The sequence below is a fragment of the Ambystoma mexicanum genome, chromosome 2q (genome assembly GCF_040938575.1).
Source record: "Ambystoma mexicanum isolate Mex_15411 chromosome 2q, UKY_AmexF1_1, whole genome shotgun sequence".
Classification (NCBI taxonomy): Eukaryota; Metazoa; Chordata; class Amphibia; order Caudata; family Ambystomatidae; genus Ambystoma; species Ambystoma mexicanum.
Window position 1 is genome coordinate 1283104055 of NC_090924.1, and position 24391 is coordinate 1283128445.

Here is a 24391-nt window from a genome sequence, read left to right on the forward strand (position 1 = left end):
CGATTTATCCGAATTTAAGTTGTTAAACATCATCCCCAAATATTTGTACTCAGACTATCTGTAGCTTTGACCCAGAAATTGACCACTCATGCTTGTTTGAGGAGGAGGATTTTGGTTTGTTCAATATCATTATTTGTGTTTTGTCTTCATTCACCGTTAAATTATTGGCACATACATAGCGCTCCAGTGTATCACGGAGAGTTTGTAGACCTGCTGGAGTTTGTGAGATTAAAACCAAATCGTCTGCGTATAGCAGCCAAGATATAATTTGGTTTTCTATCTTTGGAGAGTCTGAAACAGCTAGAGCCAAGTCAACCGCAATGTCCAACAAAAAAAGATTAAACAATGTTGAAGCAAGAATACAGCCTTGCTTCAAGCCTCTGGTGGTGGGTATAGTCCTAGATAAGAGGCCTTCTATATTCACCTTTATTTGTATGGACGTTTTTGTGTGTAAAAGATTCACCAATTTTATCAAAGATTCAGGGCATTTGTATTTCATCAATTTTTTTATGAGAAGATTTCTGTCAACAGAATCAAATGCCATGCGAAAGTCAACAAAAGCCATGTATATGGGTTGTTTCTGTGTGGTGCATGAGGATTTGATAATGTTAAGTAATGTGAGGTTGATAGAGGTACCTAGACCTGAAACGAAACCAGTTTGAAACGGGTCTCTGCACTGATGCTCCAACGACCAAGTATTTAAATCACGTAGAATTAATCTGCAAAAAAATTTTCCTGGCACATCTAAGAGTGCAATAGGCCGATAGCTCAAAGGATTTTGTTGATCGCCCTTTTTGTATAATGGCACAATAATTGAATGAGTCCGGGATTTAGGCAGCTCTTGGTTGCATATGATCAGTTTGAATAAAGTGTGCAAAATTGGTACCCATAGGTCAACATTTTTTTTCAATGTTGCATTTGAAATTCCATCGGGACCCGGGGCTCTAGACATGCTAGCCTTGTTAATATAAAGAGGAATGTCATCTTTGTCAAATTGTAGATCGAAAACGGTAGGCATAGGACTTACAACAGCCTGTTGAGAACAGGAGAAGCATAAATGGCCGAGAAGTGGTCTATCCAGTCATTTTCTTTGACTCCATTTAGCTCTGATGTTAATGGTGGAGCCTTGTTGGTTGCATTAAGCAACTGCCAGATCTGAGCAGTGTTCTTATTTTGAATATGCATTATCATGCTCTCACCCTCTTTTTGTTGTAAAAATCGTCTGTATTCAATCATCCAATTTTTATAAGCTGTTTTAATGGATTTCAAGGCTGCATCTCAAAGCAGCAGGTACCAAACAGGCTTGACGTTTCTGCTTCTTAAATAATGCTTTCCTAATGCTAATAATGTTATCATTAAAGCGAGATGTTTTTGATTTTACGTTCTGACAAGTAGCATACAACTGCATTAAATCAAAGGGCGCTACATAGTCCTCATCTGTGTCATTCATACCCGTCTGATCAAATCTTTTCAGATGATCTCTATATTTAACAAGGGATTTTTGCGACCATTTTAATCGGTTCTGGGAATTATTTGTATTCACCACACCTTGAAACCATTGTCTTTGTGGACAAATGGGGGATGATATAACCAGTTTGAAAGTTAGCGGTTTGTGATCGCTATATTCAGATGATATTACTGCAAATTCTAAAGTGTGAACAAGCAGATTTCTGGTGACAAAAATGTAATCAATAATCGCACTCTGGTTGTGGCTGGCCCAAGTTGGTTTTGGGGGAGAATCATCCACACTAGTTCCATTCAGCATTACCAAATTCCAAGCCTTGGAAAAAGTGATCCATGATTTAACTCGGTCCTGGTTTCCTAATACGGGCTTATTTACAAGATGGATGTTCAATTCACCTGCAATGATGACATAAATGATGCCACAAAGTCTCCTTTCCTTCATACTGTATGGGGGCGTCTCTCGCAAGGGACGGGAGACCGAACCTTTTTCACCAGAAAAACCTTCCCCTTTAAATTTAGAGGCGCACGGGGCTGCGACCCTGGGAGCATGCGCTCACGTCCGCCCACCGGCACCACACCTCAGTCCCTACTGACGCGTCGACAATATTCAACATTGCCTAATGCCACCTGTATTATTGGGGGGAGGATGGTGGGACGTATGGAGGAAAGGGGACTATGGACTAAGAGTATGTTAGTCACTACAATGAGTAACTATTAGTTACTCTTACGGCCCTTCCCCTTTCCTCCATACGGTATGGGCGATTACAACTCAGTGGAGAGGAGACCCTCCTTAAGAAAACGGGTTTCTTAGAACCGCCTGCCCGAAAGTCGCATCTGACCTAGAGGATGCGTCCAAACAGTAGTTCTTACAGAAAGCCAAAGGGGTGGCCCAGGTAGCATGCCGTTGGCACGCGATGGCCGTGACCTTGTCTCTGACCACATAGGCATGGAAGTTAGCTGGCACTGGCTTGTGCTGCCCCTCATAGGCCTCCTTGATGGCCACCACCATCCACGTTGCTACGGAGTCCTTGGAAGCCTGATAACCAGGCCTTGACCCAACGAAAGTGACTGTTAGGCAGAATCATCTGCAGTACCCTTAGGGAACACTACAGACAATTAAGACTACAAGTGATAGTACAATTTCACCTTTGGTACAAGCCTGTACTACACAGTAAAGTGGTAGTGATGGCTGAGCAGCCAGACTTATCTCAAGAGCAAATGAGCAGTAGTAGGGATTAAACAAAGGTCTACAATTACTGTGACTCAAGCAAACACTGACTCAAGGTTTCTGATTAAAAAATGTAAGTACATTTATTTTTAAACCATCTGTTCACAAAACACTTAACTTTACTTCTATTAGATAAAACCACACTCTAAATATACTACACACAACCAATTCCTCTTGTCTAGGTCAATTCAAGGTAAGTACATTAGGTTTTGACAGACCGGTGTTTCGAAACAAAGACGTTACCGGGGGTTAATACGTGATCACTTTTGACAGTAATGACAGTTCGGTCTTGCGAAAGAAAAGCGTACCCGCGGGAAGAAATGTAACCGTAGTCAAACACACTTAGCACATAGAATAAAACAAGGGAATAGTGGATAAAAATCATAAGCAATACTTTTGTCAAGGCAATGGAATCAGAGGATGTGTTCTAAGAGGCAGATAAAAGTCAATAGGCCTGCGCCAGTGTCAAATGGAGCAGGGGCTCTGTTGTCGAGGATCGCACAGTAGAACAGCTTAAGATTAATGTTGCCAGGAGTACTGGATATTGTCAAAGGGAAGCAAAAGTTATAAGAGGGAAGGAAGAAAGGACAAGCCTTCAGAAAGGAAAAGGGTTCACCCCGATTCCTCAAGGTCAGACGGAGAGAACGACTGAATGGACACAGTACCTTATTCGGACGAAGAAAGCTGGTGCTACGGCAGTTGTTCCTGGTAGTTCCTGCAGAATCACAGTTCCTGAAGCTTCAGTCGTGGGGACAAGAAGGTCTGGAGCAATCTGCACTATCCAGGGATGAGGACAGCAGCAGCAAAGCAACGATGAATAAAAAGTGCGCTCCTTAAAAACAGGAGAGGGTTCTTCTGATGGCTATCCGGACCACTACAGCTCAGTGCAGTGATTGCGACCCAGAAGAAGATTCTCTGGCTGTAGAAGGTGAGCTGGTTGATCCCACCAAGCTCAGGGGAAAAAGACTCCGAACTGGATCTTCTCTGTCGTTGAAGGGTAGATAGCTCAGGACTGTAGCAGGACTTCACTGGGATCCAGGAGGTGCAGCAGCCGTCTTCTTCTCCACTTATCTTCGGTTCTTGTAGTTCCAGTGGCGACTGACTTCAATCCCAAGAGTCCTGCCTTTTATGCCAAACTCCCCCATTCTCACAGCTTGGCTGTCAATCACACAGCAGGGGGTTTTGTCCAGCCCGGACAACCACCTCAGCCAATCGACACAAAGTGCGACTTGGGTCTCCAAGGAGACCCTGTGCAGGGGGTGACTAAACCCCTCCCTCACATTCAGCACACCTAGACACCCAGACGCCAAAGGATGGAGAACAAGGAAACCAAACCCGGTTTGGCGCGAAAAGCAAACAAGAAAGACCTTTCCAACACAAAATGGCGACAAACCACGCTAGGACCCAAAATAAAAATGGATATGGGGTAGCAGGTTTTATGTTCACGTCTGTCACCACAGCCAGAACACTACCATGGGAATCCGTGTAAAAATGATCGTTACCACAGCCACGTCGAGTCGGGAAGGGGGACACACAGTGCCCCTTCAGGTACAGAAGGACAGGAGAAAGATATTCCCCTCCAGTACCCCATTGTAAGATGGTTGGTACTGGATCTGTATTTAGCCAACGGTGACTTTACATGTTTCTGGGGGACAGTAGTCATCCCCAGAAATGGAGTTCACAAGGGAAGCCTAAAAAGACATCCCTGTGTCACTGCACTAAAGGTGCTGTATGACACACAAGTAAAAAGATTATGCCTAGGGTGTTGGTGACACTCCATAGACCATGAGCACAAAAAGTACAACACACAAAAAATACACTGTAAGAGTGGAAAAAGGCTCACACTCTTAGCAGGTGGAAAAAATAAACCCCAGAAATCCAGCAAAGCTGCTGAGGGACTCCCTAGGTAAGGGAAATTAGCCATAAATGAGAATTCTCCCTAACAGTGACAAACAAGGCGTCCGAATTGCGGATGTCCTTGGTCCTGTTCAGGTGGTATTTCAGAGCGCGTTTGACATCCAGACAGTGCAAGACCCTCTGAGGCTCATCCTTGGGGTCAGCGAAGAAAGTGGGTAAGACTATCTCCTTGTTGAGATGTAAGGAGAGGTCACCTTGGGTAGAAACGCAGGGTGCGTTCGTAGGACCACCTTGTCCTTGTGAAAGGTAGTGTAGGGCTCTGATGCCACTAGAGCCTGGATCTCGCTGACTCTGCGAGCGGAGGTGAGGCCCACAAACAGAACTGTCTTTAGGGTGACCAGCCTTATGTCCTGTAACGCTCACCTGATTCTCGCAGAGGCGCCGGTCTTGACTGGGCGACTACCGTATCTTCAAAGGTGATGTGTAGCACCCGGTTGGCTCTTTGGGCTGGACCTCTGTGCACTGTATGCCTGACGTGTAGAGTAAGATGTCTGCAGATAGAAAATATGGGGTTAATGAACTGGGGTTATTGGGGTGTCCCTATCTCTTTCCTCTTCTCCTCTCCTGTAGACCCCCAAAGGTTAACGCTCTCACCTTAGGTAAGTGAATGCCGAGCTCTCCATCTGCCTCGGGGCAGGGTGCTGTAACCAGTTTCTTCACTGGATAGGTAGCGCAGGCCTCTTGACTTCAGAGGACTGCTGTCCGTCGTTTACTGCACGAACGGTAAGTTTCGAGTCATTCAAATGTCTTTAAAGTCTTTAGTAATGATGTCTCTTGTTTTGCAGGGTTCCAGCGATGGCGGATGACGGGCTGAAGTGAGTTGAAGATGGAGCCCGTGTGATGAATAGAAGCGCCTGGAAGCACGTAAGTAAGCGCTTGTTGCCTGCTTCACTATGCGCTCTAACCGTCTTTTTATTTTGCAGGTACGAGTTCGGAGCGGCTGCAGGGTGCCGGAATACCCACTGGATTAGATGTGGAAAGGAGTAATGGCACGTGAGTATTAAAGTTCCCCAATGTCTTTAAACGCACCTTGTTTTGTCTTTCAGATGCGGGATGCAGCGCCGAAGGCCTCCGGAGCGTGCGAAGAGTTGGTAAACTTTTGCCTTTCAGATGCCGGAATGCTAACCTGTTCTTTCTTGTCTTTATAGGTGTTGCTGAAGACTGGATTCAGGATGGTAAGCCTTTGCCTTTCAGATGCCGGAATGCTAACCTGTTCTTTCTTGTCTTTATAGGTGTTGCTGAAGACTGGATTCAGGATGGTAAGCCTTTTTCCTTAGGCCCAGGACCGGATGCAGAAGACACGATGAGCGTTCTGCTGCAGAGGTTGCAGAATAACGCAAAGCAAGATTCATCCACCGGGTGTGGTTTAAATAGCCTCCTGTAGTGCTTAGATGTCTCCTTCCACAGCCACGCCTAAGTAAGAAAAGAGTTCCTGGTAAGAAAAGAGTTCCTGCCTTCCAGAAGAGTTCCAGTGTTCTGAATCTAGGGAGTGGCTCCAGCCCTACCCAACAGGAAAAGTAGTTCCAAACAGAAGAGGATCAGAGGCTCAACTGGCAGGCAAGTAAGCAGCATGGTCTGCTGGTGGTAAGTCCACCCAAGCATTATGAGCCCGGCGCTTCCAGCGCTGGGACTGGGCATATTTATGAGCCTGGTGCCACTGGCGCCAGGACTGGGTCCAAAAGGTCCCAATTGGGACTGGTTGGCACTCGGAACCTGGGTTATGGATCTGCTTCCAAGGGAGTTGGGAAAACCCTGACCTTTTGGAAGCAGAGATCATGACAGTACCCCCCCTCAAGGCCCCTCCCAAACCGGGCTTCTCCGGGGGTTTTGGCTTGTCAGGAAATGTTCGGTGAAATCTTTTGATTAGGCGAGGAGCGTGGACATATTCAGCAGGTTCCCAGGATCTCTCTTGGGGGCCGTAGCCTTTCCAGTCAATTAGGTAGAATAGTTTAGATTTGGAGATCTTGAAGTCCAGAATGCTTTTGACTTCAAACTCGAGTTCTCCATCCACTAGGATAGGTTTTGGAGATTTGGTTAGTCGGGTTTGAGGTTGCACGGGTTTTAATAGAGAGACGTGGAAGACCGGATGTATCTTCATGTGCGGGGGCAAGTCCAACTTGACCGCTACTGGGTTTACTATGGTAGTGATGGAATAGGGACCAAGGTATCTTGGGTTGAATGTGCGTGGCCCTTTTAGAGATAGATATTTGGTGGATAACCAGACTTGATCCCCTACTTGATAGTGAGGGGCTTCCTTCCGATGTTGATCTGCTCCTTTCTTGTATTGTTCTTTAGCCCTTTGAAGGTGAGAAACAGCTTCCTTAAAGGCTTGGGTGATTGTAGAATGCAGGTAGTCTACTGCTGGTGTTTCAAGATCTTGGAGGGGATCCAACTCCGAGGTTCGAGGGTGACTGCCGTACAAAAGAAAAAACGGGGTTTTCCCAGTTCCCGAATGGACAGAGTTATTGTAGGCATACTCGGCTATCCAAAGGATATCTTTCCAAGTTTTTTCAGTTTGTTGCAGCATGCAGCGTAAATACTGTTCCAGAGTTTGATTGGTCCTCTCGGTTTGTCCGTCGGTCTGAGGGTGGTGACTGGTCGATAGTCTCACATCAATTTGAGCCGACCGACAGCAACTTCGCCAAAAATGAGAAATAAATTGACTACCTCGATCCGAAATTAGAACCGAAGGAAAACCGTGCAGTCGGACGATGTTTTCGAGAAATTCTCGGGCCAGAGTTGCTGCTGTTGGCAAGCCTTTGAGCGGAATGAAATGCGCCATCTTGGAGAATAAGTCCACGATTACTAGAATCGTATTGTTTCCGGAGCATGGAGGTAGATCGGTGATGAAGTCCATAGAAAGCGTATGCCAAGGGCGAGGTGGGATGTCAATAGGGCGTAAGAGGCCTGCTGGTCTTTCCTTTTGACTCTTGTTTTGGGCGCATACTCCACAGGACATTATAAAGTCTCTGATATCTTTTTTCCAAGACGGCCACCAGAAGTAGCGCTTGATCTTTTCTGAGGTCTTGGCTATACCGGGATGACCTTCCATTAAAGAGTCGTGATAACAAGAGATTACTTTTTTCTGTAAATCTGTGCTGGGTAGGTATAATCGTTCTTGGAAATACAATAAGTTGTCCTTTACTGCAAAGTCCTTTCCCTGCAGATGCCAATTCTGTATGTCTGCTGGAGTTACAAGTTGCCTGGCTTTATCCTTAACTTCCTCTATGGATTCTGTGGCGATTACACCCAGAATTCTTTGTTCGGGAATGATTGGTACAGGTTTAGGGTTGACCAAGTGTTCTTCCACTCCCATCCGAGAAAGGGCATCGGCTTTACCGTTCTTTGTACCAGGTCGATAGGTAATTATGAAGTCAAACTCGGCAAAGAATAATGCCCAACGGAGTTGTCTAGAGGATTGGGCTTTTGCGGTCTTCAAATATTGCAGGTTTCGGTGATCCGTAATCACAGTAACGGTGTGTCGGGCCCCCAGCAGATAATGCCGCCAAGCCTTAAAGGCAGACTTGATAGCCAGAAGTTCCTTGTCAGTAATCGTGTAATTGATTTCAGGAGGCGAGAATTTGCGGGACCAAAATGCCACGGGTTGCAACTGATTGGTTACCGGGTCCTTTTGTGATAGAACTGCCCCCATGGCAAGGCTTGAAGCATCAGTTTCCACGATGTAGGGGAGTTCGGGGCGAGGGTGTTTTAAGATTGGTGCAGAGATAAATTTAGTCTTCAAATCCTGGAAAGCTTGTTCCGCCTCGGTAGACCATTCAAAACGTTTGTTTTTCTTTAACAAGGCAGTGATGGGCTGGATTATTCGAGAGAATTCGGGGATAAACCTGCGGTAAAAGTTAGCGAAGCCTAACATGCTTTGCACACCTTTTACGGAGGATGGTGATGGCCATTTGAGAACTGCATCGACCTTCTTTGAATCCATACGCACTCCGCCAGGTGATAATATGAATCCCAAGAATTCAACTTCAGTCACGTTGAAAACACATTTTTCCAACTTAGCGAAAAGTTTGTGTTGACGCAATCTTTCGAGGACCATTTTCACGTGTTTCCGATGTTCAGATTCCGATGAAGAATAAACGAGGATGTCGTCAATGTAAACAACAACACATACATCTATGAGCTCTCTGAGGACATCGTTCATAAAATATTGAAAGGCGGCCGGGGCATTGCAAAGTCCGAAGGGCATGACCTGATATTCAAATAGCCCATACTTGGTGCGGAAGGCCGTCTTCCATTCATCGCCCTCTTTTACTCGTACCAAGTGGTAAGCTCCTCTAAGATCCAGCTTTGTATATATGCATTCTTTTCTGACTTGGTCCAGGAGTTCAGGGATCAAAGGTAACGGATATCTATTCTTAACGGTGATCTGGTTCAGGGAGCGATAATCGATACAAGTTCTAAGGTCTCCTTCCTTTTTTGGAATGAAGAACAAAGCTGAAGAAGCAGGGGACTTGGAAGGACGAATAAACCCATTTGCCAGGTATTGATCCAGGTATTGTCGAAGGTGAAGGTTCTCAGGCTCGGTGAGGGCATAAATTCTACTACAAGGAGGAGTAGATCCAGGTATCAGGTCTATCTGGCAGTCATAAGACCTATGAGGAGGTAGAGAGTTAGCCTGATTCTTCCGGAAAACATCTTGGTATTCTAGGTATTCGGGAGGTAACTGGGGAGTCTCTGAAGAAATTGCGGCCAGTGCAACACCAGGTGGAGGGTGACAAGTAGAGACACATTCTGGAAACTGGACCGTTCTTGCTCGCCAATCGATCAGAGGATTGTGTTTCTCTAACCAAGGTATTCCTAGAATAATCTGAAACTGAGGGGCCTTGATCACATCGAACACGATCTTCTCATGGTGTCCATCTTGACTTACTAGCGTCACCTCTTGAGTGGTATGCGTTACTGGCCCGGAGGCTATCTCCGTACCATCCACCGTAGTAATGACGTCCTTTACAGCCTTGGGACAAAGAGTTAGATTCATCCTCAAAACCATTTCATGATCCACATAATTGCCGATGGCACCGCTGTTGACGTAAGCTTCAATTGCATGTAATCGATCCGGATTATCAGGGCTAATGAGGACCATAGGTATCACGAAATGTGAGGTCACGGAACTGGTTTTCACGCTCGGCAAGAGGACCTCTATTCTTGTCGGGTGAGGTCGTTTCCCTGCTCAGAGTTTGTAACTTTGGTAACTGCAGCTCCTACTGCCTTCTTGGCAGGTTTCACCGGACAGTCTCGAAGAAAGTGCCCTGAGTTTCCGCAATATAGGCATAATTGCAACTGTTTCCTCCTTTCCCGCTCCCTTTGTGTTAGAGGACCTTTCAGACCCCCTATTTGCATGGGTTCCCCGGAGTCTACTCCTTTGGAAGGAGTTGGCGGTTTGGAAAATACTCGAGCATCAAACTTGGAACGATTGGCCTTCCTGTTCTGCAGCCTGTGATCTATTTGAACGACCAAGTCTATATAATCCGAACAGTCTTGTGGGGGATTCACTACTTGGGCTAAAACGTCTTTGAGCTCTCCACGTAGACCTCTATAAAACAGCGTAATCCTTTTGTCCTCAGGCCATTGAGTTTCCACTATTAGTCTATTGAAAGATGCAATAGAAGCCAAAAGGTCTTGATTACCCTGTCGCAACGAAAGAAGCTCATTGTCCAAGGCCTGCCCCTGTGAATGTCTTGCGAACAGTTTTTCCATACTAAGCTGAAAGGCTTGAAAATCATGGAGAACCGGATCATCTTGATTAACTAGAGGGATCGACCAGTCTGCCGCATTGCCACTAAGGTACGAAAGTACAAAAGCTACTTTTGCTTGATCAGTTGGAAAGGCTGCTGGCCGGCATAAGAAGTGCAACCGGCACTGATTGATAAATACTGCAAACCTCTTTGGGTCACCAGAAAATCGTTCGGGCGGAGCCAGAGGTACATTCCCAGGTAGGTTGATCTGCACTGGATTCATAGAGGATGTTGAAGGAAGATTTGCCCCTGATGCGGGTAACGGGGTCTGTCCGGCTTGTGACTGTAGCACTTGTCTAGCAAGATTGTCTGTTCTCTCCTTGGAAATAATTAGTTCCCTTCTTAGAGCATTCGTTTCCTGACGAGCTGCATGCACTTCTGCCCTTAATTCCCCAAGTAACCGGGCTAGGGGGTCAGTATCCGAGGTTTCCATAGCGCCTGGGCGAGAGTTTTGCGGTAGGCTTTGCGTTCTGTAACACTCACCTGATTCTCGCAGAGGCGCCGGTCTTGACTGGGCGACTACCGTATCTTCAAAGGTGATGTGTAGCACCCGGTTGGCTCTTTGGGCTGGACCTCTGTGCACTGTATGCCTGACGTGTAGAGTAAGATGTCTGCAGATAGAAAATATGGGGTTAATGAACTGGGGTTATTGGGGTGTCCCTATCTCTTTCCTCTTCTCCTCTCCTGTAGACCCCCAAAGGTTAACGCTCTCACCTTAGGTAAGTGAATGCCGAGCTCTCCATCTGCCTCGGGGCAGGGTGCTGTAACCAGTTTCTTCACTGGATAGGTAGCGCAGGCCTCTTGACTTCAGAGGACTGCTGTCCGTCGTTTACTGCACGAACGGTAAGTTTCGAGTCATTCAAATGTCTTTAAAGTCTTTAGTAATGATGTCTCTTGTTTTGCAGGGTTCCGGCGATGGCGGATGACGGGCTGAAGTGAGTTGAAGATGGAGCCCGTGTGATGAATAGAAGCGCCTGGAAGCACGTAAGTAAGCGCTTGTTGCCTGCTTCACTATGCGCTCTAACCGTCTTTTTATTTTGCAGGTACGAGTTCGGAGCGGCTGCAGGGTGCCGGAATACCCACTGGATTAGATGTGGAAAGGAGTAATGGCACGTGAGTATTAAAGTTCCCCAATGTCTTTAAACGCACCTTGTTTTGTCTTTCAGATGCGGGATGCAGCGCCGAAGGCCTCCGGAGCGTGCAAAGAGTTGGTAAACTTTTGCCTTTCAGATGCCGGAATGCTAACCTGTTCTTTCTTGTCTTTATAGGTGTTGCTGAAGACTGGATTCAGGATGGTAAGCCTTTGCCTTTCAGATGCCGGAATGCTAACCTGTTCTTTCTTGTCTTTATAGGTGTTGCTGAAGACTGGATTCAGGATGGTAAGCCTTTTTCCTTAGGCCCAGGACCGGATGTAGAAGACACGATGAGCGTTCTGCTGCAGAGGTTGCAGAATAACGCAAAGCAAGATTCATCCACCGGGTGTGGTTTAAATAGCCTCCTGTAGTGCTTAGGTGTCTCCTTCCACAGCCACGCCTAAGTAAGAAAAGAGTTCCTGGTAAGAAAAGAGTTCCTGCCTTCCAGAAGAGTTCCAGTGTTCTGAATCTAGGGAGTGGCTCCAGCCCCACCCAACAGGAAAAGTAGTTCCAAACAGAAGAGGATCAGAGGCTCAACTGGCAGGCAAGTAAGCAGCATGGTCTGCTGGAGGTAAGTCCACCCAAGCATTATGAGCCCGGCGCTTCCAGCGCTGGGACTGGGCATATTTATGAGCCTGGTGCCACTGGCGCCAGGACTGGGTCCAAAAGGTCCCAATTGGGACTGGTTGGCACTCGGAACCTGGGTTATGGATCTGCTTCCAAGGGAGTTGGGAAAACCCTGACCTTTTGGAAGCAGAGATCATGACATGTCCGCGGACACCATTGGCTCGAACGGTTTGTGTGCTAAGGTGCCCAACACTACATTAAGGTCCCACACTGGGTGTGGCTTCTTTATTGCCGGGTAGAGCCTGTGGAGGCCCGCCAGATGTCGCTTGACCACCGGTATGGAGGAGGAAAAGAGGCCCTTCTTTGAATTCCTGTAAGCCATTATGGCTGCCAGATAGGAGTGGCATGTGTCCACCTGTACGCTGGAGTGGGCAAGGTGTGCCGAGGAAGAGAGCACGTCGTCCAAGGTGCACTTAAGGGGGTCGATCTCCCTAGAGTCGGCCCAATGACAGAATCTAGACCATTTACTCTTCTATTGTCACCTAGTAGCCTTGCATCTAGCACCCTGGATTATCTGTAGGTTAGCCTGAGAGAGGCTCAAGTATTTCAGCGTGACCTGCTCAGGAACAAGGGCTAGTTGGAGGGGAGCAGAGTGGAGTACCCAGCCCACCTGCTGGGCCAAGAGAGTAGCTGGGCCCAGTGGTAGGTGAATGGGAGGCCTGTCCAAAAGGCAGAGCAGCTTGGAGAACCACAGTCTCGTCGGCCACCATGGAGCTATCAGAATGATGCTGAGGTGACAAGATTCCTTTATCTTGTAGATCACCCTGTGGACCAGGGGTCGTGGGCGGGAAGGCGTATGCTTTCATGTCGTTCCATCGTATCTGGAATGCATCGCCCAGGGAGCCGGAGCCCTGCCAGGATGGGAACTGCTGGCATTTCCTGTTGTCTAGGGAGGCAAACAGATCCACTTGGGGATGTCCCCATCTGAGGAAGATCTCCTTCAGTACCAGGTCGTTCAATTCCAATCGTAATTGGCCGCCCCCAGTCTGCGGAGCCTGTCCGCCTCCAGTTTGTGCTCCCCCAGGAGGTGGACCGTGGTGAGGTAGATGTTCTCCAGTGCCCATTCCCACATGGTGACGGCTAGGTTGCACAGTGGAGTGGATCTGGTAACCCCCTGCTTGTTGACATAGTACATGCTGGTGGAGTTTTTCGTCTGGATAAGAACTGTCTTGCCCTCTATAAGAGGGAGAAAGGCCTCGAGAGCCAGACATATGGCCTTCAATTCTAGCCAGTTGATGTGGGATTCTGCTCCTGCCGAGTCCAGACTCCATGGACGCGGTGGCTGTCCAGAGGGGCTCACCAGTCCTCTAAGGAGGAGTCCGTAGTAACGGTGACCTGAGGGGCCGGCTACCCTGCCGCAGGTTGCAGCACACGGACCAGCACATGAGGTCCAAGTGGAAAAAGGGAGGAATGTTGACTGGCTCAGCTTGGGAGCCCTTCTCCTGATTCCATGATGTTGTGAAGTGCAGCTGTAATCTCCTCATTTTGAATCTTGTGTGGGGTACGCCCAGCAGGACCGCTGCCATTATACCAAACAGGTGTTGGTACCACCAGGCCGAGGTCACTGCCCCGGTGACTAAGTGAGGAGTGGCTCTCTTGATGGCTGCAATCTTGTCCTCCGAGGGAAAGACGCTCTCGGAGCTCGTGTCATAGATGATGCCCAGGAAGGCCAGGGTCTGCGTAGGCTGCAAATGAAACTCCTTGAGATTGATAGTGAACCCCAGGTCGTGGAGCGTGTTCATGAGTCTGGAGGAGGTATGGTGAACTGCTTCCGGAAATGTGTCCCAGATGAGTCAGTCATCCAGGTATGGGTAGACGTGGTGGCCATGGGCCCTGAGGAGGGCTGCCACTGAATTCATTAACGTGGTAAACACCCTGGGAGCCGAGTTGAGGCCAAAGGGTAGCACCTTGTTTTGGAAATGGCAGCCCATGATCCTGAACCACAGTAAGGAACGATGCGGCTGCCAAATGGGGACGTGTAGATAAGCATCCTTCAGATCCAGGGAGGACATCCAGTCTCCCCTTGACCAGTGTTTCCGCAATGAGTGCTGGCGTAAGCATCTTGAATTTTTGCAGAGGAAGTGAGAGATTGAGGGTGGAAAGGTCCAACAAAACTCTCAGGCCAGCCTGGTGGTTCTTCTGTATGGCGAAAATCCTGGAATAAAAGCCCAATCCTCGCTGGGAGGCTGGGACTTCTTCCACAGCCTGGCTCTTGACGTGCAACCTGATCTCCGCAAACCGAGTTCCTTTCCCAATCTGTGGGAGAGGAAGCGAGGAGGGAGGAGAGAAAGGGACCGATAGGCGGTACCCTGTGGAGTCTATGGATAGGATCCAGGGGTCCGAAAAGTTCTGGCGCCAGAATTGCACGTGAAAGGCAAGCCTGCCCCCCACCGGAGACACGTGGACCCGAAGGGAAGTGTCATGCCTTCTTTCCCTATGAGACGGTTGCGGAGGAGGGGGATTGGAAAAACCCTTATGCCCCCCCTTTGTTGTTTCCTCCGGTGCGGACTCGAGGAACGTCAGGTTGTCTGGACCTCCGTTCTTGGAAGCCCCGGAACCCGCCAAACGCCCACCCCTTGTCAGAGCGTTGATGTGACTGGGTGTACGCCTTGGGCGTGGCCTTCGTAAGAATAAAGACTTTGCGGTTTGCGAGCTGTATTTGTCATCCGTGGTGGAGTGGAAGAGGTCACTACCCTCGGAGGTCACTACCCTCGATTGGAAGGTCCAATATGCATTACTTGATGTTGGGTTAAACTTAGTAACCCAGAGCCAGGCAGTCCCCCTCTTGTCTGTGGCAATGCAAATGGCCTGGCCAGAGGTATCGATGTGGGTCATGGTGGACTCCATGATGTCCTGCGCTACCACACTGGCTTCTCCTAGGCCCGGCTTGAAGCGCGTTTGTCTCTGCGCCGAAGTTCCATGAGGAAGTCTGCAATTTCCTGCCAGAGCCTTTGGTTAACGGCTGCCAGCATGGCATCTGCTTTGGGTTGACGCAGATGCAAGGAGGCCTTGCAGTACAGCTTTTTTCCGTACGCCTCCAAGATCTTATCCTCCTTGCCTAGCAGCGTCAATGACAAGGTGGCCGAGTATGACTTAGAGTGGAGTGACGCCACAGCAATCACTGAAGAGTGCGGTTGAGGATGCGCCAAAAGCAAGAGTGTATCCACCTCCATCTGCCTATACTTGGTGTCGAGGTGCCGATTGACAGGTTGGGGCGAGTGTGGCTTGAGCCACCCCTTCTTAGCCAGGTTAACGACATCCTTCTGCATAGGGATCCTCGTTTTGGTAGGGGGTCTTAGGGTGAGGACTTCTGCCAACGCGCCCCTCCTCGGGCTGCTCTACCTCAGCCCAAATATTCTGCCAGACCTGCAAGGCTTTCATGGAAGGCCCTGGCTGAATATGCGTGTCGGGGTCCTCCTCCTCATCTGTGTCTACCAGAGCGCTCGGAGGGTCCGGAACCAGTGGTGGAGTACTGGGCGCCGTGGGCTGTGGTGTGGAGACCAGAGCCGGTGGCTGCTGCGTAGGCTGGTGTGGAGCCGCCTGTACTGTGAGAGGCTGGGCAGTGGGGACTGCGCTGGGACCTGTGGCACTGGAGACATAGGAGGAATGACTATGGGTGCGGGTGCAGTGACTGGAAGGAGCATGTCCCTGATAGTATCCCGAAGGATGGACCCCATCGGGGGAGTTTGCATCAGCGCTAGGCTAAAGATGTGGCAGGTGATATTGACGGAGTGGCTGGCGGCTGCTGGGGCCGGGCACACTCTGCCTGGGGTGCAGGAGAAACACGCCCTGCGCTGCTGATGGATAAGCTGTAGGCCACGTACCTGGTTAACACCAGTCCCACCTTGTAACTCGTTCCTCTACCCGATCCGTTTTCCTCGGGAGGTATCGGACGAGCGGCCATCTTATTTTACGCGGGGGCCATTTTTTCGAGCTGCATGCCATGTGCTGATGTCGTGGTGCCTGGCTGTTCGGGCCCAGCCTCGTCCAAGACGCTTGGTGTTAGAACATGAGGCCTACTTTGCACCTCAGGTCGGGGCCTGGAAGGCGTAGTGCCCTCGACAGAGTTGCCGGTAGTGCTGCGTAAAGGCACCCCCCTTTGACATAATGCTGGTACTAGGTCGTTGCCCCTCGGGTTTCATCCCGGTGAAAGAAGCTTGCTGTCTCTCAGCACTGACACTGGAAGGATCCTGAGACCCCCTCGACTGTGAGGTCGGTAGCTGGACTAGCCTCGGTATGTGTGCTGGTGCACGAACAAGAGGTAGGAGTCACCCTTGCGGGGTGCGATGGTACACAGCGGCCTTGTCTTGGGCCTAGATCGAAGTTTGACGAAGTCCTTTAAGTTCTCCGGAGGTGATCTTTCGAAGAGCTCCCTCCATCTGGCTAGCCTGTTCTTCAGTGCGTGTGGAGTCAGTGCGTCGCACGCAGTACAACCTTCCAGCCGTGGTCGGGGCCAAGGCAGCAGAGGCAAAGAGCATGGGGATTAGATGTAGAGAAGAGCCCCTCGCAGGCTGGACACCTGCTAAAGCCCGATGAAGTCAACATGCACCAGGGAGAAGCGTGGCATCGGGGTACCAAGTACCCGATTGAAAAAGACAAAAAAGACAGAAGAAAGTATCCGGGGGAAGAGCGCGTGGTATTACATGGTCGAAGCCAAACCCAGGAGCGTTGGTGAAATCGGCCCGTTCCAGTCGACCTGAAAAAGAGGACTGGAGAGTGGCAACGGTAGGCGGAGTCAGGTGAGCGCATGCACCCTGGGCAGCACCCCTGCGTGCCTCTAAATTTAAAGGTGAAGAAGATTTTTCTGGTGAAAAAGGTTCTGTCTCCGGTCCCTCGCGAGGGACGCCCCCATACAGTATGGAGGAAAGGGGACGTGACGTAAGAGTATGGAACCCATTAGAAGTATGTGTGATAGCTTAGCTCCATTTCTTGCTACAAACAATATTTCTAGATTACAGAAGAAGGGCCCAATCACCACAGTTTAGCAGTGGTTGCATGACCTCCCACATTGAAATAGAGAAAATCCACATGGTCTACTCCGCTCTCCTGTGTGCTAAGGGGCATTTGGGTGGAGTATAAACATTAGTTGTGGAGGAGCGCCCCATACAAGTTCTCGGAATAAAAAGACGCAGACAATCCAACCTGTCTTCGTATCCAGCATGGATTATGCAATTTGCCCAAATTTGTAAAGTAGTTTTACTTAAGCTTGTCGTAAAACAGCTTTGTTTATGACAATGTTGACACTTTAATCTATTGAAATACAACACAAAATTATGCTCGATGTTGTACTTCATTGTATTAAAATCTAACTAAAATAACTTTTTAAACAATGGTTTCTGTGTTGATGATGGATCAGTCAGTGTAGGTGTATACATCAGCTGGGGCCCCATCTGAGCCAAGACCAATGAGCAGCTGCTCAATGGAGAACAACTAATATTTCCCCAGGACAAAGCTGCAGCCACTTCTGAATACTACTGTCCCAAGCAAGAAAACATCCTTCGAGCCCATAGGCATGGGCCCCCAAATACCTACATAACCCAAAATCTATAACAGTTGTTACCATCATCCTTAACTATCCTTACCCATTTCAGCCAGTTGTGTGTCAGTCAGAGATTCTTTAAACTGCAACTGTTCAGTGGATACTTCTTTCAAGTCTACTTGAAGTTGTTCCGAATACTGGGATTGACTGTTGGGCCACTGCATATTGCTGGCTAGCCTTGCTCTCTCTTCTCTGGCAGTGGGGTCATCCCAAATTATCTGTTCGTTTTGTGATGGCTCTGTGTTGATGTCTGGCACTGGCTGTCGAGATTGCCTAAGGATGAAAAAATTAACATGTTCACTCAGAAGGCCTATTGAACTTAAGCAATTCAGATATAACTTTAATATTGCTGCAAGTTTGAGAATCTATCACCAGGGACACCCCCATATTTAAATTGCAGAGGATAGAACATTTAAAACATAGGTTTTCCTCAGTCATTTCTTAATATAGTGAGGATTTTCTATGACAACAAAGACACAAAGCTGCTGATACTATTAAAAAAAGGTTTGAAATGGCCATCAACTGAAAGCACACCTCTATGTCCCATACAGCAGCTGAAAGTGCCAACAGTCGTGATAGCCTCTCAGGACTTCAACTGGGGTGTGATAAGAGGAAGCACACCATAAATATGGTGAGCTATCTAGTATCATGGTATCGTTCAGTTGGAAAGCCACTCAACAAAGCAAGAGCCTCAAAACTTTGTCTCCGTTTTCTCCAACTGGACTACCTAACCCTCTCCCAATTCACATGCTATGCTCTGCATCGTGGTTTGTAGATATATTGCCATTTTTCGCCCAGCCTCCAAGATTTTACAATCCTCGTTTGGAGGGAATCGAGCTTCAGAATGGTAGCATATGGATGCTATGCAGGGTGGAGAACACACTAGTCCCTCTCATGAGACTTAACAGTTCAGAGATGGTGGGAAGGGGATGATGCTGGCATTAAGATTGCAGAGCTTATTGTGCATACCAAATTCTCATTCAATGGCTAATTTCCCTTACCTAGCGAGTCCCCCAGCACCTTTGCTGGATTTCTGGAGTTTATTTTTTCACTTGGTAAGAGTGTGAGCTTTCCCCCCATTCTTACCCATGTTTTGCCATGTGTCTTTCATCTGTTTTTGTGATTGTGGGCTCTGGAGTATACCACTTCAGTAGCCCCCTTTTGTGTGTTACACAGCACCTTCAGTACAGTGACACAGGGTTGTCTTTTAGACTTTCCACTGACTCCATTTCTGGGGCTGACTACTGTCCCCCAGAAAAGGGTAAAGTTGCCATTAACTTTACATAGTCATTTAACCACAGATCCAGTACACCCCATCTTACATGGAGTACTGGAAAGGTTTAATTCTTAGCCCTTTTTATCTGTACCTCCTAGAGCCTTGTTTTGCTCTTTTAACATTTAGATTTGGCTGGTGGCAGTGGTATCTACCCTAACTTTTCTACCGCGTTTATACTATATAAACGTGGTACTGTTTTAGGCTATTATATTAGCCTCGAACATAAACCCGCTTGACCAAATACACTTTCTTTTGGCTCCGGTCGGGTTTTTTCGCCATTTCTTTTGTTAAAGTCCTTCTTGTGTTTTACTTTGCGCGGCAAAGCAGGTTTGCCTTCTTTGTTCACTGTCTTTTGGCGGGCTTCTGCCAAGACGCCCTCCTCAAGGCGCCTGGTTGTCTAGGTGGGCTGAATGTGAGGGAGGGGTGTAGTCACCCCCTGCACAGGGTATCCTAGGAAACCCAAGTCGCACTTTGCCATGATTGGCTGAGGTGGTTGTCCGGGCTGGACAACCCCGCTGCTGCGTGATTGACAGCCAGGCTGTGTGAATGGGGGATTTTCGCATAAAAGGCAGGACTCTTGGGCTGGAAGTCAGAGTCGCCACTGAAACTACAAGGAACCGAAGAAAAGCGGAGAAGAAGACGGCTGCTGCAACTACCCCGTCCCGGTGAAGCCCTGCTGCAGTTCTGAGCTATCTACCCTTTGATGACCAGAGCTCGTCCTTGAGCTTGGTGGGGTCAACCAGCTCATCTTCCACAGCCGGAGGATCCTCTTCTTGGTCGAAATCGCTGCACACTGCTGTAGTGGTCCGGATAGCCATCTGAAGAGCCTCTCCTGTTTTAAAGGAGCGCACTTTTTATTCACCATCGCTGGTGCTGGCTTCATCACTGCATAGTGCAGACCCCTCCAGACGTCGTCCTTCACGTCACCACGACCGAAGCACCAGGAACCGTGGGTCTGCAGGAAACTACCAGGAACTGCCGTGGCACCAGCTTCTTCCTTGAATAAGGTACTGTGTTCTGGTTCGAGGAACTAGGGTGAATCCCTTTTCTCCTCATCCAAGGCTTGCCCTTGTCTTCCCTCCTCCTTATAACTTTTGCTTCCTCTGTTGACAATATCCAAGTACTCCTGGCAAAGTTGAATCTTGAACTGTCCGACTGTGTGATCCTCGACAACAGGAACCCGGTTCCACTTGACACTGGCTCCGGCCTATTGACTCTTGTATTTCTGTCCACGAAGTGTTCTCTGATTCTGTCTGCCCTGACAAAAGTATTGCCTATGATTTTTGCCCCCAACTCTCTCTGGTTAACTCAGGTGCTAAGTGTGTTTTTTTCCCCGGTAACATTTCTTGCCTCGGATACAAGTATCTTTAGTAAGACCGAACTGTCATTACTGTCCAAAAGTGATCGCATTTGTGTTCTTGGTAATGTCTTTTGTTTCACAACAGCGGTCCGTTAAAACATAGGGTACTTACCTTGAGTTATACTGTACCAAGTTAATTAATTGCGTCTAGTGTATTTTACGTGTGGTTTTGAATTTATAGAAGTGTTGTGTTTAATAACAGATGGTTTAAAAATAAATGTACTGATATTTTTTTACCGGAAACCTTGAGTCAGTGTTTGCTTGAGTCACAGTAATTGTGGTCCCTTTATGTAATCTCTGCTACTGCTCATACTCTTGAGATAAGCCTGGCTGCTCCGCTACTGCTACCAATTTAACATAGTAGTACAGGCTTGTACCAAAGGTGAACTTGTATTAATATGATCCTTTGCTGTAACTTACCAAGGGTCCCTAACATCTCCGTCAAGGCATCAAGAAACTGGCCAAACCCCCCATGGTAGGTGCTCTATCCCACATCTATTTCCTTAATCATTTTGAAATTTTCCCTGAGATCCAGCTTTACGTGGAGGGAGCCCAGGAATACCACCTCTTGCTGGGGCTATTTACACTTTGCCAAAACAACTCCTGTCCTTGTAATGCAGGCATTGAAGTAGCCAATGATAGCTATCTTGTACCCAGAGTATCCCCCACCATCTCCAACATAAATGTCTGGAGATTATTTTTCCTATGGTCCTGAGGTGAGAGTTCAACACTTCTGAGTGAATGATAGTAAATGGGGACTGCAACAAAGTGACATGTGAGCAGCAAGAAAGTGGGGGAAGGAGCAATAGAATGTGCTCTGCCCCACAAGGCTGACACCAGAGGTTGCATAAGGGAGATCCTGGAGTGGAGTCAGGGGCTTCAAACACAGGGCTGCCTAATACCATGGTAAATGACACATGACCAGCGAGAGGGTGTATTATGATATGATATGGCATTTATTACGCACCTATACACCAAGTGTTTTGAGGCGCAACGAGGCAAAGGAGGGGGAACAGAGGGAAGACAGACAACGAACTTACTAGGCCAAGTGTCATTCAGATTGCGCAAGTGCATGGGAAGGGGGAAAGGAAAAAAGTGCGAGAGGGAAGGGAGAGGGGAAAGTGCAGTACATGGGATAGTAGAATAAATAAGATAAATAAACAGCATGATGGTGGCAAGTGCATGGTAAGAGAAGACATAAGTGCTGGCGGCGGACTGTAGGGATACAGAATACAGTCCCCAGGTGTGGGGTTGCCAGGGAGGCAGTGCAGGTGTGCAAATGGCGGGGCCTGGGCCCAAGGTCACAAAGGGTGGCCATGTAGCCTGGAAGTCAGCAGGGGAGAGGAAGCAGAAGTAAGGAGGAAGGTTTTGAGGTGCTTCCGGAACCGGAGATGGTGCTCCTCAAGTTTCAGGGAGGCAGGAAGGCTGTTCCAGAGGGAGGCCCCAGCCGGGGCGAGACATCTACCACCAACTCATTGCTTGGAGAAGCGACTGACCCTGAGGGAGTTGGAGGCGGATGAGCGAAGAGCTCGAGAAGGAGGATATTTGGGAAGAGAGTGTTGAAGGTATTGCAGCCCCAGGCCCCAGAAGGCCTTGTGGACAATGCAGAGGGTTTTGAACTTAATCATTGCAGCCACTGGGAGCCAGTGCAGAGATTTCAGTCCTGGAGAGATACGATCCCTGGGCTTGAGGCCAAGAACAAGTCTCGAAGTCCTGTTCTGGGTAAGTTACAGAGGGCGGAGAGTAGAGGCAGGCAGATTTAGATAGAGGCTATTGCAATAGTCCAGCCTAGAGAGAACCAGGGCTCTGGAGACTGTCAACTTCTGGGGGAATGAGAGGAAAGGAAGAATACCTCTGAGGAGGTGCAGATGGTAGTGTGACTTCTTAGAGACATCAGAGATGTGAGGAGAGAAGGAGAGTGTGGAGTCGAAGATGACCCCGACCAATCTACCAACCAATCCAGCACTTTCACTGACAAAAGGGCTCAGGTGTCACTGGTGAAATAATTTAAGTTAATCCCTGTAGTGACTAGAGTATGCATAGTCAATAGTCCCCTTTCCTCCATCCTTGTGGGCGTCCCCCAACATGGGGATGATACCAGAACCTTTGGCAGTGAAAAAATGAGCTTCCCCTATAAATCTAGTAGAGCGCACGGGGCATGGCCTTGGGCGCCTCACCTCAGTCCCCTTTGAGCCCATCGGACACTTCGATAACTGGCTATTTATATTCCCTATACGTCATTGGCATACTAGCGGGGGATGATGCGGGGGACGTATGGAGGGTTGGGAGCTATGGACTGTGAGTACTCTAGTCACTACAGTGAGTAACTTTAATTACTCATATGTCCCCCTCCCTTTTCCTCCATCCGTATGGGTGATTCCACCGAACAAGGTTGGAGCTATGAAAACCTGCCTCATATCTGGGATGAAGCGAAAAGGTTCTTCAGAAACGCCTGACCGAACTCTGCATCGCGCTTGGAGCTGGTGTCCAGCAAATGGTGTTTACGAAAGGCCGGAGTGGCCCAAGTAGCCGCCTTGACATCCCAAGAAGAATGTCTCTGAAACGTGACAGCCGTGGCTTCAGCTCTGACTGCATGAATCCCCTTAGGAACACGTTTGCTCATGTCCGTATAGGCCTCTGAAATAGCCCGGACCATCCAATGGGTGATGGAAGCCTTGGAAGCCTGAGAGCCGGGGAGGAGCCACCAAAAGTCACAAACAATGCCTCGGACTTCCTGAAGGATTTCGTCCAACAGAGATAAAACTTGAGAACCCTCCTGAGGGCCAAGGAATGTAGGTCCCTCTCTCCACCTGACTGTGTGTTCGGGAAGAACACCGGCAGGCAGATCTCTCGATTCAGATGGAACGGAAAGACCACCTTGGTCAAGACGTTTGGGTGAGTGTGCAAGATGACCTTGTTGTGAAACGTGGTGAAGGACTCCCACAAAGACGCCTGCAGCTCACTAACCCTGAGAGCCACCAATAAAACCGTCTTCAGTGTCACCAAGCGGATGTCCACCAAGGCCATCGGCTCAAAAGGCTTGCGTTGCAAAGCTGCAAGTAACACATTGAGGTCCCTGACTGGGTGCAGCCTATGCACGGAGGAGAAAGCCCAGACAACCCCTTATGGTGTGCCTTAACCACCAGGTTGACTGCCAAAAAAAACATCCTCAGTGGAATTCTTGTAAACCCCGATGGCCACCAAATAAGTGCAGCATTTATCCACCGGAACTCCAGATCGAGCCAGGTGCATTGAAAAAGTCAGAAAGTCATCCAGAGGACAGGTCACGGGATCCAAACCCTTGTCGCAAGCCCAATAGCACAACCAAGCCCATTTGCTTTTATAGTGGGACTGAGTTGAGGGCCTCCTGGCCTGCTGAATGATGTCCGAGTTGTCATCTGAAAATTGAGCATGCTGAAGCCTCAGCTGATCAGGAACCAGACCCAATTTGGCCAGGTCCAGATGCTCCACTGCTCCGCCCTGCTTAGTCAGGAAGGCCCGGCGGAGGATCGGAAGATGAATGGGATCATGGGAGCACAAATGCAGTAGATCCCAAAACCAGGGTTTGAAGGCCAGTAGGGGGTACTCAGGAAGAGGCTGTAGCCCAGGGAAACCCAGAACCTGCGGAGGGTCCGCTGGAGCAGAGGGCTGGTCTGGAACGCAGAACACCTGCAGCCGTGCCACCAGATCTGGAAGAAGTCTGCCAGCAACCTCCGACCCGGACCTGCCATGAGGCAAACTGGGGGCAATTGGCATTCAGGGGCGAACAAGTCCAGGGCCCCGAACTTCCAACACTGGAACAGGGGCAACAAGGAGTTGCTGTGAAACTCCCACTCGTAGGTGTTGAACCCCAAACGACTCAGCTGACCTGCTCTTTTCTGAACTGCTGTCCCCCGGCAGGTGGACTGCAGAAATCCAAATCTTCTCAGTAAGGGTCCATTCCCAGACCGGAACCGCCTCCATGCAGAGGCGGAGGAACGGGTACCACCATGCTTGTTAAGGTAAAACATTGTAGTAGAATTGTCCATCCTGAGCAGAACCGACTTGACAACGATTTGAGGCAAAAACACCTTGAGGGCCAGGCCCACTGC

The 24391-nt window shown here is 48.7% G+C and overlaps 1 protein-coding gene across 2 annotated transcripts in view; it reads right to left on the bottom strand.

The window, feature by feature from the left end:
- The window catches only part of TOPBP1 (DNA topoisomerase II binding protein 1), a 1370800-nt gene that overhangs the window by 387648 nt on the left and 958761 nt on the right, over window positions 1-24391 (bottom strand). For both annotated transcript variants that reach the window (XM_069648712.1, XM_069648711.1), the window contains exon 21: window positions 17708-17937. In XM_069648712.1, coding sequence (XP_069504813.1) covers window positions 17708-17937 — 230 coding nt within the window. The remainder of the gene's footprint in view (window positions 1-17707; window positions 17938-24391) is intronic.